The following is a 13,047-nucleotide window of genomic DNA, read 5'->3' on the forward strand; positions in this document are numbered from 1 at the left end:
TACTTCCATTAGAGTTGCTCAAAAACCCATATTTTCAATGACTACAGTGATTACAGGTGATTATTTCGAGATATTTTTATATTTAAATGCAAGCATTGTCCTGCCCTGAGCATGAGGTCATTCCCTATGCTTGTTAGAGCTGTTGGTCATTACATGGTCAAACGGTGGCTATTAGCATAGTAATACTGCTTAATGGATGCTGCTGTTGCCATGGTGATGCCATGTGAAGGATGAAATGCTGCCCCCTATGTCAGCTATTCATCATTATTGTATATTGGTCCATTTTTTTCCTTTGTTGACTGTTATGTACATTATAAAAATATAGTACACAGCATGTAGCCCTTGTTTTATTATCCTTTAACCTTTTTGACATCCATATAGTAATACATACTAATACATTTACTGTATATAAAACATTCCCCGCCCCCCACCACAGTTCCAGCTTCAGAGTAATACTACTTCACAGGAGTTCCACTATTGCAGCCATATTGCAGCCACAAAAAATAATCCTTGAACATTTTACATTTTCCCATGAAAGTAATGGAAAATATAAATTGGGTCTGAGTGGGAACCCCAGTTCAAAGCACAATTTGAATCTCAGCCAGGATTCCCTTGTAAATATGAATTTTGCACCCACAGTTTAGACACAGCAGCTGGTGTTAACCCTGCCCTTAGGGGGGACTCAATCCGAATCCGAATGCAGATCAGGACAGAATGGCTGCCTATTGGCAGCTCGGGGCAGGGAGAAGCTGATTCTACACCTCCTGTTATTAAGGATATTAGCCTAGGGTAAACAGGGGATGGAGAAGGCAGGAGCAATCAAACTCAGCAGGGAAGAGGGCATAATTTGTGCCCTGGCCTTCACCTGTCTTTGGGTAATTAGACTGAGAGAAGCTCTGATTCACTCTCACTCTCATGAGGATAGTGTTGTTGATAAGCCAAGAGGGTGTACATCTTAAGCTTTGGGCTTGTAGGACTTACTGTACTTCTTACATTAATCACCTAGTGTTATCCTCTGTAGGTGTGCAGGTGAGGCCCTATTTTTTTTGTTACATTTTGGTCTGCTGTGTCCTCAAAACTACATCTCTACTCCACCCCCACCTTCCCTTTCATCTTCCTGTTGGCTAGCATCACCTAATATAAAGCAATAACCTAATAACAAGCAGCTTGATGTGTTTGATTCTGAGGTCATTGCAGAGGTGGATTCAATTCTCTGAGAACTGCACAGAGATGGGTTTGAGTCTCTGGGGTCAGCACAGAGATGGGTCTGAGTCTCTGAGGTCAGCACAGAGATGGGTCTGAGTCTCTGAGGTCAGCACAGAGATGGGTCTGAGTCTCTGAGGTCAGCATGGGTTTCAGTCTCTGAGGTCAGCACAGAGACCTGTTTCAGTCTCTGAGGTCAGCACAGAGACGGGTTTCAGTCTCCAAGGTCAGCACAGAGACCTGTTTCAGTCTCTGAGGTCAGCACAGAGACGGGTCTGAGTCTCTGAGGTCAGCACAGCGACGGGTTTCAGTCTCTGAGGTCAGCACAGAGACGGGTTTGAGTCTCTGGGGTCAGCACAGAGATGGGTCTGAGTCTCTGAGGTCAGCACAGAGACAGGTCTGAGTCTCTGAGGTCAGCACGGGTTTCAGTCTCTGAGGTCAGCACAGAGACGGGTTTCAGTCTCTGAGGTCAGCACAGAGACCTGTTTCAGTCTCTGAGGTCAGCACAGAGACGGGTCTGAGTCTCTGAGGTCAGCACAGAGATGGGTTTGAGTCTCTGAGGTCAGCACAGAGACGGGTTTGAGTCTCTGAGGTCAGCACAGAGACGGGTTTGAGTCTCTGAGGTCAGCACAGAGATGGGTCTGAGTCTCTGAGGTCAGCACAGAGACAGGTCTGAGTCTCTGAGGTCAGCATGGGTTTCAGTCTCTGAGGTCAGCACAGAGACGGGTTTCAGTCTCTGAGGTCAGCACAGAGACCTGTTTCAGTCTCTGAGGTCAGCACAGAGACGGGTCTGAGTCTCTGAGGTCAGCACAGAGATGGGTTTGAGTCTCTGAGGTCAGCACAGAGACGGGTTTGAGTCTCTGAGGTCAGCACAGAGACGGGTTTGAGTCTCTGAGGGCAGCACAGAGAAATGGGTTGGTAAATGTTACTGTGCAGACTGAGTTCCCGCATGGAAATAGAAAAGCTTCTTTGCTTAAAAAAATGAATAAATAAACAAACACTGACGCCATTCAAAGGAAGTTCATAGGGGTGCTGTTTCCTTGTAAGACAGATAGGTGGGTGTTTGTCTTTTGAGTATATTTTATGGTGAAGTAAAGTTCAGTTCTGTACAGTGAAATATGAATAAAATGTTTACGAGCCTTGCTGTTCAGGTGGTGTTTACATGCTGCCTGGAATTACATTTGAATAAAATCTGTTTCCGTGGGAGAAGGCCAGGTTTATTAGGCTGTGAAGGAGGGATTGCACTAATGCAGGTGTGTGTGTGTGTGTGTGTGTGTGTGTGTGTGTGTGTAGGGCAGCAAATAGTTAGATGTAAACACTGGAGGCAGAGAATTTTGATAATGGTCCTTTATCTGTATTTGTGATTAACAGGCTTGTTCTCTTTGATTAACCGTTAGCTGCTCATTCAGATTTTACCTGTGTTTAATGTGGCAGTGTTATTGTAGCTATATGTCCTTAAAGTGAAATTATTTTCATTCATAACAATGGGATCAGGTTACATTGAATAATCCTGATTGTAACAAAGAAATATGAAATTGTTCCTTAACTGAAAATATTGTTCCTTTGTGTAACTAATCTAATTGCACAGAGAGAACTCAAAAGTAATGGCACCACATTCAGTGGAGAGAAGTAAAAATGAATCAGGTGCTAATGGTAATTCTTGCTTAAATTTGCATGCTTTTGAAATCATTCAAAAGGAACAAAAGCGGGCACAGGATAATTATCCACTTATGGTGTGTTCTGTGCTTCCCCGTGTGTAGTTCCCCAGAAGCCTGCGTCATTCCACAGGGTGCCCTCCCTACCAGCAGAGGGAGCTGTAGTGATTACAGCCCAATGAATTAGCTTAGCTGTAGCAAGTAGTCACTTGTCAGTCTCTAGTCTTCCTTATGAAACTAGAGACCTCTTTCTCTTGTCAGGTGGACCAGCTCAGTCCTCCTCAGCCCTCACGTGTGTACAGTTGGGTAGATTAGATTTCAGTTCAGCCCATGGGAGAAAATGATGTACTTTTTAGCAAATGTTCTAGCAAATGTTTCATGTATCCCTCAGTTTCCTCTCAGTATTTATTGATGTATTTTTTGACATCAATGAGGTTTGAGAATGCCTTGTTTGCGTTTTCTTCTTATGATAATAAATACAGGACCATAAATACAGGACCATTTAGGACCATAATGAATCTCGATGAATGTGGGTACCCTGAGTCAAGGGTTTTTTTTCCAGGAATGCTGTGCCACTTTGGAGCTGAAAACACTGAGAGTTGGTGAAACTTTGAGTAATTAAAGCTCGGTGAGTCAGCCAGGCCTGCCCGATGTGGGAGGAGCCACCTTGATGAAATCACTGTTCTCTCTCCCGTTCTGCACCAGCCTTTAGTGCTAGGGACTTCCTTCCAGATCATCGAATCTCTTCACAGTGCCGCTAAAAACCACTACCCCACATTCAGCCCGCCCCCCAAAGTCAACAACAGAGTCCACCCATTACATTACATTCATTTAGAAGACGCTCTTATCCAGAGCAACTTCCTGCAGGAAAGAACAGCGTGTCCAAGTGTATCCATTCAAGTTGACTAGACAACCTAAAAACTAAGGGAAACCAAGTACGCATACTCACTAGATTCCAGAATCCAAAACACATTGCAATACTGCGATACTACCACCCTATTATCTCTCCCCAGTTCCTGCAGCACCTTTCATCATCTGGAGGGCAGCTGTGGATAGGCTATTGCATGCACTGAGCTGTTCGGGCTGCTACACAGTAGAGCTGATCTGCTGTCATTCATTAATCAGCATTCTGTCTGCTGGACTGTCTGCGCACACGTGTCAGAAGGCAGGAGCGACCGTCACCTGAAAAGCACATGTGCTCGTGAGTTTGTGGTGTGGTGCGCTGTTGGGCGCTGTGATAAGTGATTGCCTTGACACCCCCCACCCCCCCCCCCCACCCCCAAAACAAAGTGTGAGTGTCACCATTGATGTATGATAGCCCAATCAATATATACTGCTGCCACAGCAGACTCATCAGTGCCTCAAGTCGTGTCTGGATTGGGCCATGGTTTGGTTTGCCAGGCTTCTAATAGACCCTGAATGTGAGACAGCAGAAGTTCTGCCAAAACATTACATTATCGGCATCTAGCAGACACTCTTATCCAGAGCGACTTACATAGGTTACAATTTTTACATGTTATCCATTTATACAGCTGGATATCTACTGAGGCAGCTCTGGGTTAAGTACCTTGCCTGGGGGTACAGAAGCAGTGCCCCAGAGGGGAATCAAACCAGCAACCTGCTCCTTACCGCTATGCTACACTGCCAATAAGGGCAAAAAAAGTCAGGTGCTGACTTTATTGGAATTTTAATGAATTTAAAAAAAAAAACATTGAAAACCACCCATTGTGGTGGAAGGTGTTTGAACAGTGTGTGTGCTTGTTTGCCTGTTTGTTTGCTTGTTTGGGTGCACATGCATGTGCTGTAGGGTGTTTTGGATTAGCTGTCATCACCTGGATGGTGCGTGCACTTGCTTTCTGTCGGAGGCAGCTGAGTGCTGTAAGGGTGCCACCGTCAGTCATCGTCTCTCGTTTCGGGCGCTTTCACTTCAGCGCAGAGAGGAGACGAACCCCCGGCGTCTCCAACGCCCCCCTCTGAGAACGGGGGGTCTTTGAAGCTCGGGGAAGTCGTGCTGCTTCCGAAGAGCGTCACACTCCGACAGGCAGAGACGCGCTCGGGGCTCCTGCTGAGGAGGGAATCGCGCTCTCCCGCTGCTTGCTCACCGTCAGGAGCCGTTTCAATTGTTTCCCCACACAGATCGACATCATAAGATATTTAACAAAACTTATCATGAAAAACCAACCGAGTCGCTCTGTGTCTTCATGTGAATGGCTTTGTTGGTTTTTCATTACAGTCTTTGTTTGAGAGAACCAATACTGAAATCCCTCCCCCCAATCATCCCGTTCTCTCTGCCTGCCTGTTAATGGGGAGAAAACGTTTTCTGTTGAAGTAAGATTTTTATTATCGTTGCTATGGATCGCTTAATGACCTTATTCCATATATTGAGTTGAATCGACACTCAAAATTACCCCATGAGCAATATCATCTCCATTAAACTCCATTAAAAACCAGAGAGGAGAGAGAGGAACAAGTGTTATTCTGTCACACTCCCAATGAGTGTAGGTCATATGGGGGTTGGGGGGAGGAATGTCACCATCCCTCCTACTTTTTGACTGGAGGAGACATTGGACACCTTCGCCAAACACCAGGCAGATAGAGCCCCCCCCCCCAAAAAAAAAAAAACAAACAAACTGAAGTGACCAGCGTTACTGGTGAGGGTGACTGACATTAGTGTGTCGTCTTGGTCTGGCTGCTGAAATACCATGGCACAACGCAAATGCCAAGTTTTTAACAGAAATACTAAGGTACTTTAACAGAAATGCTACGGTACAAAGCAGAGGCAGAGTTTATAACAAACCGAGGAATGGAGAAACACCAACCATTTACCATGGAAACCACTTCCTCATAACAATAACAGGATTTATCTGAGGCAGGCACACCATTAAACTGCAGATTCATTACATTAAAACTCTTTGTAGAAAATGTCAGGCTGAAGTCACAAAAAAAGAAGACAAAAAAGACACTTCACAGCAGAAGCCGTGATCCAGAAATGATGGATGAGAGACACATGAAAGAAAAAAAAACTGGGAAGAAGACAACAAGGAGAAAGGGATGAACGGAGAGTGACGACCCACAGAAAGACGCTTGAGTGAAAGACAGGAGCCTGCCCCCCCCACCATTCGGTCGTGAACGCCCCCCCCACCTCCCTGCCTTCCTGGCTCTTGATGAGAGTGTGGGGGCTCTCCCTGAGGACCGTCCAAAGCCTCCTCCCTCGCTGACAAGCCTGACTGATGGCCTGTCACCCCGCCGCCCCCCCGGGAGTGTGCTAAGCACCCGGCACGGGGGACGTGTCAGTCATTCTGTCCGCCAGCGAGTGCAGTCAGAGTCCTGAGCCAGAGTCCTGAGCCATACACCTGTTCCCCTCTCTGCGGGTCCCTCAGCCGAGTCCTCCGCTGATGCGGAGCATGCTAACTGAGTGCCTGTGCAGCACTATAGGGGATAGCCACACTCCATCTGCACCTCAACAGCCCAACCAGGTGCACATGTTAGCTCAGGTGCACACAGGTGCATGTCAAAAGTCTATACAGGTGCATACGAGTAGCTTATACAGGTGCACATTAGGTTACATTATATACAGGTACACATGAACAGTTTATACAGGTGTATATTAACAGCCTATACAGGTACACATGAACAGCTTATACAGGTGTATATTAACAGCCTATACAGGTACACATGAACAGCTTATACAGGTGTATATTAACAGCTTATACAGGTATACATGAAGACTTTATACAGGAGTACATTAACAACCTATAGAGGTGCACATGAACAGCTCATATAGGTGTACATTGACAGCTCATTAAGGTAAATATGAACAGTTCAAACGGGTTAGGTGTCCTTTTGTCTGAGCTGCAGTATAAGGACATTGCTAAGCAACTAAATGTACTGTAGACGCTCTTATCCAGGGCATCTTTTATAGGTTAAAATTTTTAAACGTTATCTGTTTATACAGCTGGATAATTATTGAGGCAGTTCTGGGTTAAGTGCCTTGCCCAAGGGTACAGCAGCAGTGCCCCAGCGGGGAATCGAATCAGCAGTTTTTTTTTGGTGATTGAGAGCCCTGCTCCTCACTGCTATGTCACACAGCTGCCTAGCAAGCAGCAGGGAAATGCTGATAATCAGAATTATGATTGTTTTTCTTCTTCTTCTTTAGTTATAAGGAAAAAAGGTCTCTCTCCTTAAGAGCTCATTGTGACATATTATGGAAAAGGTGGACGGATCTCCGGAGAGAGGGAGAGACTGAATCATGTGATGACGCAATCCTGTTAATGGATTAATTGAGTCAATTGGTGAATGAATTGGTGAATGAATGATTCGGCTCTGGGTGTAATGAGAGGACGCAGTGGGCAGCGATTCACACCTCGCTGTGCCGGGCCCTCTATTTGGTGCTCTGAGAAGCAGAACCCCTCCAGCACTTACACATCAATCAGCACTTCTCATGAATGATTCAGACACGCACCAAACACTGAGCAATGCTGTGACCTTTTTTAATTTGTTTTGCTTTCTGTTATTCTGTTATTTTTTTCTTCAATGCGCCTTACTTAAACCTGACGTGGCATGAGTGGGTTTGGGGATTTTTATTATCATTATTTTATTTGGCATTCATTTTTTTATTTGTTGAAATTACCGTCGCTGATGTCCTAGGTTGCCATTGGCGACCAGGCCCTCCTCATTTTGCAGCAACAGGTCGTCGGCGCTTTGCTTTGATTTGAGATGCGATGCATGCAGCAGAGATTGAGAGTGCAGCAGAACACTTTGAACACAGAATATCCCGGAGAGCTTAAGTGGCAGAGATGCCTTGGCCCCTTCCCCTCCACAGGCCCTACTGAGCATGTGCTCTGCGGCCCTTCTGTATTCAGGGTGCCGCCAGTTACCACGGCACCGGGTGATAGATTTGCACATGCCCGGGTGTGCGCCACTGCTTTCTGCATGTGCAGAATGTCGCAGGAATGTTGCAGGGAAACGAGTTTCACCGTGATGGAATGGGTCAGTGTCTGGGAATGGGGCGTGACTTGCAGACTCAGGGTTTCTGCTTGTTTTGAGTAACTGAGGGCTTTTCAGTCTTGGAAGGGATTTTTTTTTACTTTTCCTCTCAGGGCACAGAAGTGACCCTGGTAGGGGTGTCAGGTGATCAGTTCTGGGAGTCAGGGCACCGGAGACTGTGGGTCCATCAGGCTTATAAAGTAGAGCGGGGAGCACCACCTGCTCTGAGGGGTTTCCCAGCAGGCCTCAGGCCGCTCTAACAAAACGAAAGAACAAAGAGAGACAGAGATCTTCACAGAGGGCAGAACAACACACACAGCATCAGCAGGGCACAGGAAGAACACAGACACAAACCCATCAGGTTCGCTCTATCCTGCAGCACTTAGCCCATAAAAAAGCCATGTCCGTGACGTCGCCAGAATGGAGATGTTGCTGATGCGTGCAAAAGATGCCTCACACAGACTACGCCTTAATGTCTCCCAGGACCGTCTATAATTCAGCCGAGTGGATCGATCAGCACCGCCAGAACACCCCGCACCGGCCTAATCAAGAGCATTTGAGACCCAAAGGCTCTCACACAGTGGCATTTATTCATTTTATTTTATCTCTCCTTTATTTATCCTGATAGTCCCATTGAAATCTCTTTATCAAGGATGATATGATGTAGGCTACTATATGTAACACCAACAAACAATACAACAGCGTATATACCAGTATCTATCATTATATGGTTAATGTAGCAGTGGTTAAGACATACTGCATGAGCAATTGAAAACATTTTCTGCAACATGTTCTTGCAATCATAAACAGACCAATTCTCATAGCAGTTAAAAGCCATTTTCTTAAGATCAGTGTTGTTCAGAATAGTCTTTGTGGCGTATGATGCAGTGCAGTACATATTGATGGGGTTTGTAGTGATGCCATTATAGCTACATTAAATCTGAGCTATATTGTCAGGTCATATTGGCTTTACTGAAGCTGTGTGTGCAGTGAAATCTTTGTAGCCAGAGTGAAGCTTAGGGGGCAGTGAAGCATGTATGGCTGTACTGAGGCTGGCTGTGGAGTGAGGTCATTATAGACACAATGAGGGTGAAGTCAGCATGGTTACAGTGAGTGGTCAGCAAGGTGATCTTATAGGATTTATGGACACATATCATGAGTATAGTGGATATGATCATGGGCAAGATGTGTTTAAACACTTCCATTAAACAAGTCCTTTACAGTTGTTCTTACATGACTGATTAACAGATAAATATATTAGGTTTACTCATATATGCTTAATTATCCTTCTGTCAGCTGAGGCCAAACTGCAGTTATTGTGTTATAATATCCTCTAATTTGACTGTTAAATTGCCGCTCCAAAACTCCCACTCTGTTTTCTTTATCATTTGTGTTCCCGCTTTTCATGTTGTGTTTCTACTGTAACATTTATCATTTATTCACTAATTCATTTTGTGTTGGCCTTTTGTCTATATGATTTAGTCATTCTGCTTTATTTTGTTTCCCTCTATCAGTTATTCAATGTTTGTCTGCATTGTTGTTAATAAACTCATTTTATGAATTACATTTTTGCTTTGTCTATATTGACAAACTGGGCTCTAATAGACAACAAAATATATAAATATAATAAATTTGATATTCATTGAGAAATTGAACTGTCTTTGCCAAATGACTGGTGCCTCTCTGGGGAAGAGCATTATTCCCTGCATACTACACAGACGATGCCCTCTATGAGGACTGACATAACATGACATGTACTCAACATGTCTAAGGTCAACTTTAGTGACAAACATTGTCAGTCTGTTACTGCATCTAGCCTGTAGAAAAACAGACCTTTTGCTGTAAAGAGCAAATGAAACCCCAGCTAGCTGCTGTCGCTCCCTCGTACTGTAACACCATTAACCAGGTGTCAAAAGCGGAGGCGTGGCGCGAGCAGCCTTTCTCCGCCCCCGCCCTTTTTCTGATGTGTCTGTGAAATGCAGGGAGCCTGTGAGCCAATTTATCAGTCTCAAGGTAAGGCTTCATCATGAATTCATCCACCCTGAGTCCAGGTGTGACAGCCTGGGACGACTCAGTTCTTCAATTCACCTGTCATTCACTCACTCACTCATTCATTGTACTTAGTGAGCACCTTTTGTGGATATTGGATATTTCATGGTGGTGGCAACGGGTATGCGGAGTATCTGTGGGGAGGAGGGTGGTTAGTGTTGACTCACCTCAGTTATCACTCAGTCACCCCCAGTGTGTGCTCTGTCACCTACTGGGTCAAAGAGTCTCTCCTGGTCCCTTTACCATTTGTCAATCCCACCTGCTGTCACATTACATTTTGCATTACATTATTGTAATTTAGCAGACACTGTTATCCAGAGGTTACAATTTAGGTTACAATGAGGTTACAGTGTTATCCATCTGTACAGCTGAATATTTACTGAGGCAATTGTGGGTTACGTACCTTACCCAGGGGTACAGCCGCAGTTCCCCAGTGGGGAATCAAGCCAGTAGCCTTTCAGTTATGAGTCCCGCTCTTTACCACTGTGCTACACTGCCACCCTGTTATCACACCATTGTTGCATGATCGGGTTTCCGTGATCCGCTAGGGTTTAGAGCCGAGCCGCACACCGCGGCCCTCGCTCTGCATCCCCGCCAGTGCGGGGAACGATATCGGTGTCAGCGTTGCGGCCTTTGTTTAACGCGATGACCGCAGCGGCGTGGAGGTAATTGAGAATTGATTCCGCAATAATGACTTTTCATATGTCCTCTCGCTTTAATGCTGACGCCGCCCGACTCGTTTGTGAGACGGCAGTTTAGCGTCTAATGAAGTCTGCACGTGTCAGCTACAAAACACCGGGGAGGAGGAATAAACTTTGGCGCCGGGGGCTTGCCACGTTTGTCTGTGTGCTTCTCTCGTCACATAAACCAAGGTTTGTAAACAAGTTATGTATTTACTATTCTAGTTATTGGTCCACCGGTTGTACCGCTATGGCCGTAGTGGCGTTTGTGTAGGCCTCACTATTCAGCATGTTTAAGTCAAAGAAGAGGGAAGGTCTAGTCCAGATGTTGGCTGCATTGCGCTGATTTCACACGTACATGTAGTCACATGCTTACCACTTCCTGCATGTGCACACCTGATTCATGACAGCAACGGGGCCTTATGGTCAAGGAATTTTGTTCATAACTGGAAAGGTTGCAGGTTCTAACTCCAGGGAGGGTACTGGTCCTTATGCCTTTAAGCAATGTGCTGTGTTGTGTTGTGTAATCTGTGTTGCTTTAGTGGCCTAAATGGATGTGTGAATTACATTACATTATTGTCATTTAGCAGACACTGTTATCCTGAGCAACTTACATAGGTTACAGTTTTGTCCATTTATAGTTTCTGAGGCAATTGCAGGTTAAGTAACTTACCCAAGGGTACAGCAGCAGTGTCCCAACAGGGAATTGAACCAGCAACCTTTCACTTATAAGCCTAACCACTTGAACACACTGCTGCCCTGTGTAGGAGGTAGTCTAAGTACATTTCCCCTTTATAAGCCTATGTGCTGAGAGAAAAGGTAAACTGGAGCTGAATGTGGTGTTGGAGGCTTGCTGGCAGAAATGCTGATGGAGTTGCTCCTGCTGTTTGTTGTGAAGGAGCCATTACTTCACCTCCTCCAGTGGTCTCCCTTATCCCTGCACCTGTCTGTCTCAGCCAGGTGTTCCCAGTCATTTTCTCCCACACTGCTTTGTACTGGTACATTAACCTGTCCATCATATTCTCCGCCCATCTTACACGGCAACACCTGCCCACCCACTTTCATCTCTCATCTTTTCTTACTCCCCCTCTCTCCTCCTCTCTGCCCCCTCTACCACTTTTTCTTTTGTCTAAATGCACTGCTTTGGTAGGCAGACCTATCCAGAGTGGCTAAAACCATATGCAATTCTCCCCTCTCCTGTCCTCCTCCCTCTTTTTCTCCTTCTCTCTCCCCTCTCCATCTCTCTTTCTGTCTGATGTCATTCTCTTTCTTCCCCCTTCTCTTCTCCCCTCTTCTTCCCCCTTTTTCTCCCTCTGTCAGGCTGGCATCATTGTCTGTCTGTCCCCTTCTCCTCTCCTCTCCTCCCCTCTCCCTATCTCTTTTTTTCATCTCTTTTTTTTGGCTCATTCTCTTCCTCCCCCTGTCCCCCTCCCCCGCTTCGTGATTGTCCCGGCTGCTGTGCTCAGTCCAGATTGTCCCATTGTATGCTGACAGTGGTTTCGTGAGCAGCCTTGGGTTGTTTCGGAGGTGGATAATCTCACAATGCCCACTGCACAGCAGTTGGAGGACTTGGGGCTCCATCTGACCATGATTGTTCAGAGATCAGTGTGATCAGCACGGATGGGACAAAAGGGAGTCTCTCCTTTTTTTTAGCAACAAGCTAAAGGCTGGAAATGGCTCATACTCTAACTCAACCGCAAACTATTGATCCGAAGTGTGCACAGAGACAAAATGTCAATATTAGTCGAGTCACGGTTTCAGCAGGATCCTGGTACCAAGGTAGAAATCCCACCGCTGGGTTAACAAGGTGCTCCCCGAATAGCATGTTCCCATTTCAGAAAATTAAAGTCAATACATTAAATCAAATATAAAAGACATCAAGTTGAGACTTATCTGTCTGTAGATTACAGCGACCCATGGCTGAATATTTGTGCAATGATATTTATTGATCATTGCTTGGGGATGGTTAGAATGGGGTTTTAGTGGTATTTTCTTTCTGTTTCTTAAGATAAGTAGTGTGTGTGCATGTGTGTGGCATGTGTAGCCGTGTGTATGCGTGTGCTTTCATGTATGTTATTTGTTGCCTTTGTCACACAGTGTGTCTTTTTTATTTTTTTATTATTTCTTTTTTCTTTCTTTTCCCCCCCTCCCCACACCTGAAGTGTATCCTGATGATGATGACGACGACGATGATCCGTACAGCAAACCTCCCCTCAGTAAGTATACTTTTTCATTCCCTCTGGTCTGTCTGCCTGTCTGTCTGTCCGTCTGTGTCCTCTGTGCTGTCCTAGGCACAGTTCCGTGCTCCTTATGTACATATCTCCCAAGGTTCTCTGGAAGTGGGTCGGTCCGTTCGGCCCTCTTTCGCAGGATTCATACCCCCTCGCTCCGGCCTCTCAGCTCCGGTCCTAATCTTGAGGCTGATGCCTGTTACGGAGTCGCGCTCCTGTTGAGTTTTATTCCCCTTTCCGATG

The 13,047-nt window shown here is 45.6% G+C and overlaps 1 protein-coding gene across 1 annotated transcript in view; it reads left to right on the forward strand.

Annotated features, from left to right (window-relative positions):
• LOC118775144 (teneurin-2-like) overlaps nt 1–13,047 on the forward strand; it is a 220,770-nt gene that overhangs the window by 26,970 nt on the left and 180,753 nt on the right. Inside the window, exon 3 of the mRNA XM_036524890.1 lies at nt 12,736–12,789. Within this exon, the coding sequence (XP_036380783.1) occupies nt 12,736–12,789 (54 nt within the window). The remainder of the gene's footprint in view (nt 1–12,735; nt 12,790–13,047) is intronic.

Source organism: Megalops cyprinoides, chromosome 3, assembly GCF_013368585.1.
Source record: "Megalops cyprinoides isolate fMegCyp1 chromosome 3, fMegCyp1.pri, whole genome shotgun sequence".
In the NCBI taxonomy this organism is placed as follows: Eukaryota; Metazoa; Chordata; class Actinopteri; order Elopiformes; family Megalopidae; genus Megalops; species Megalops cyprinoides.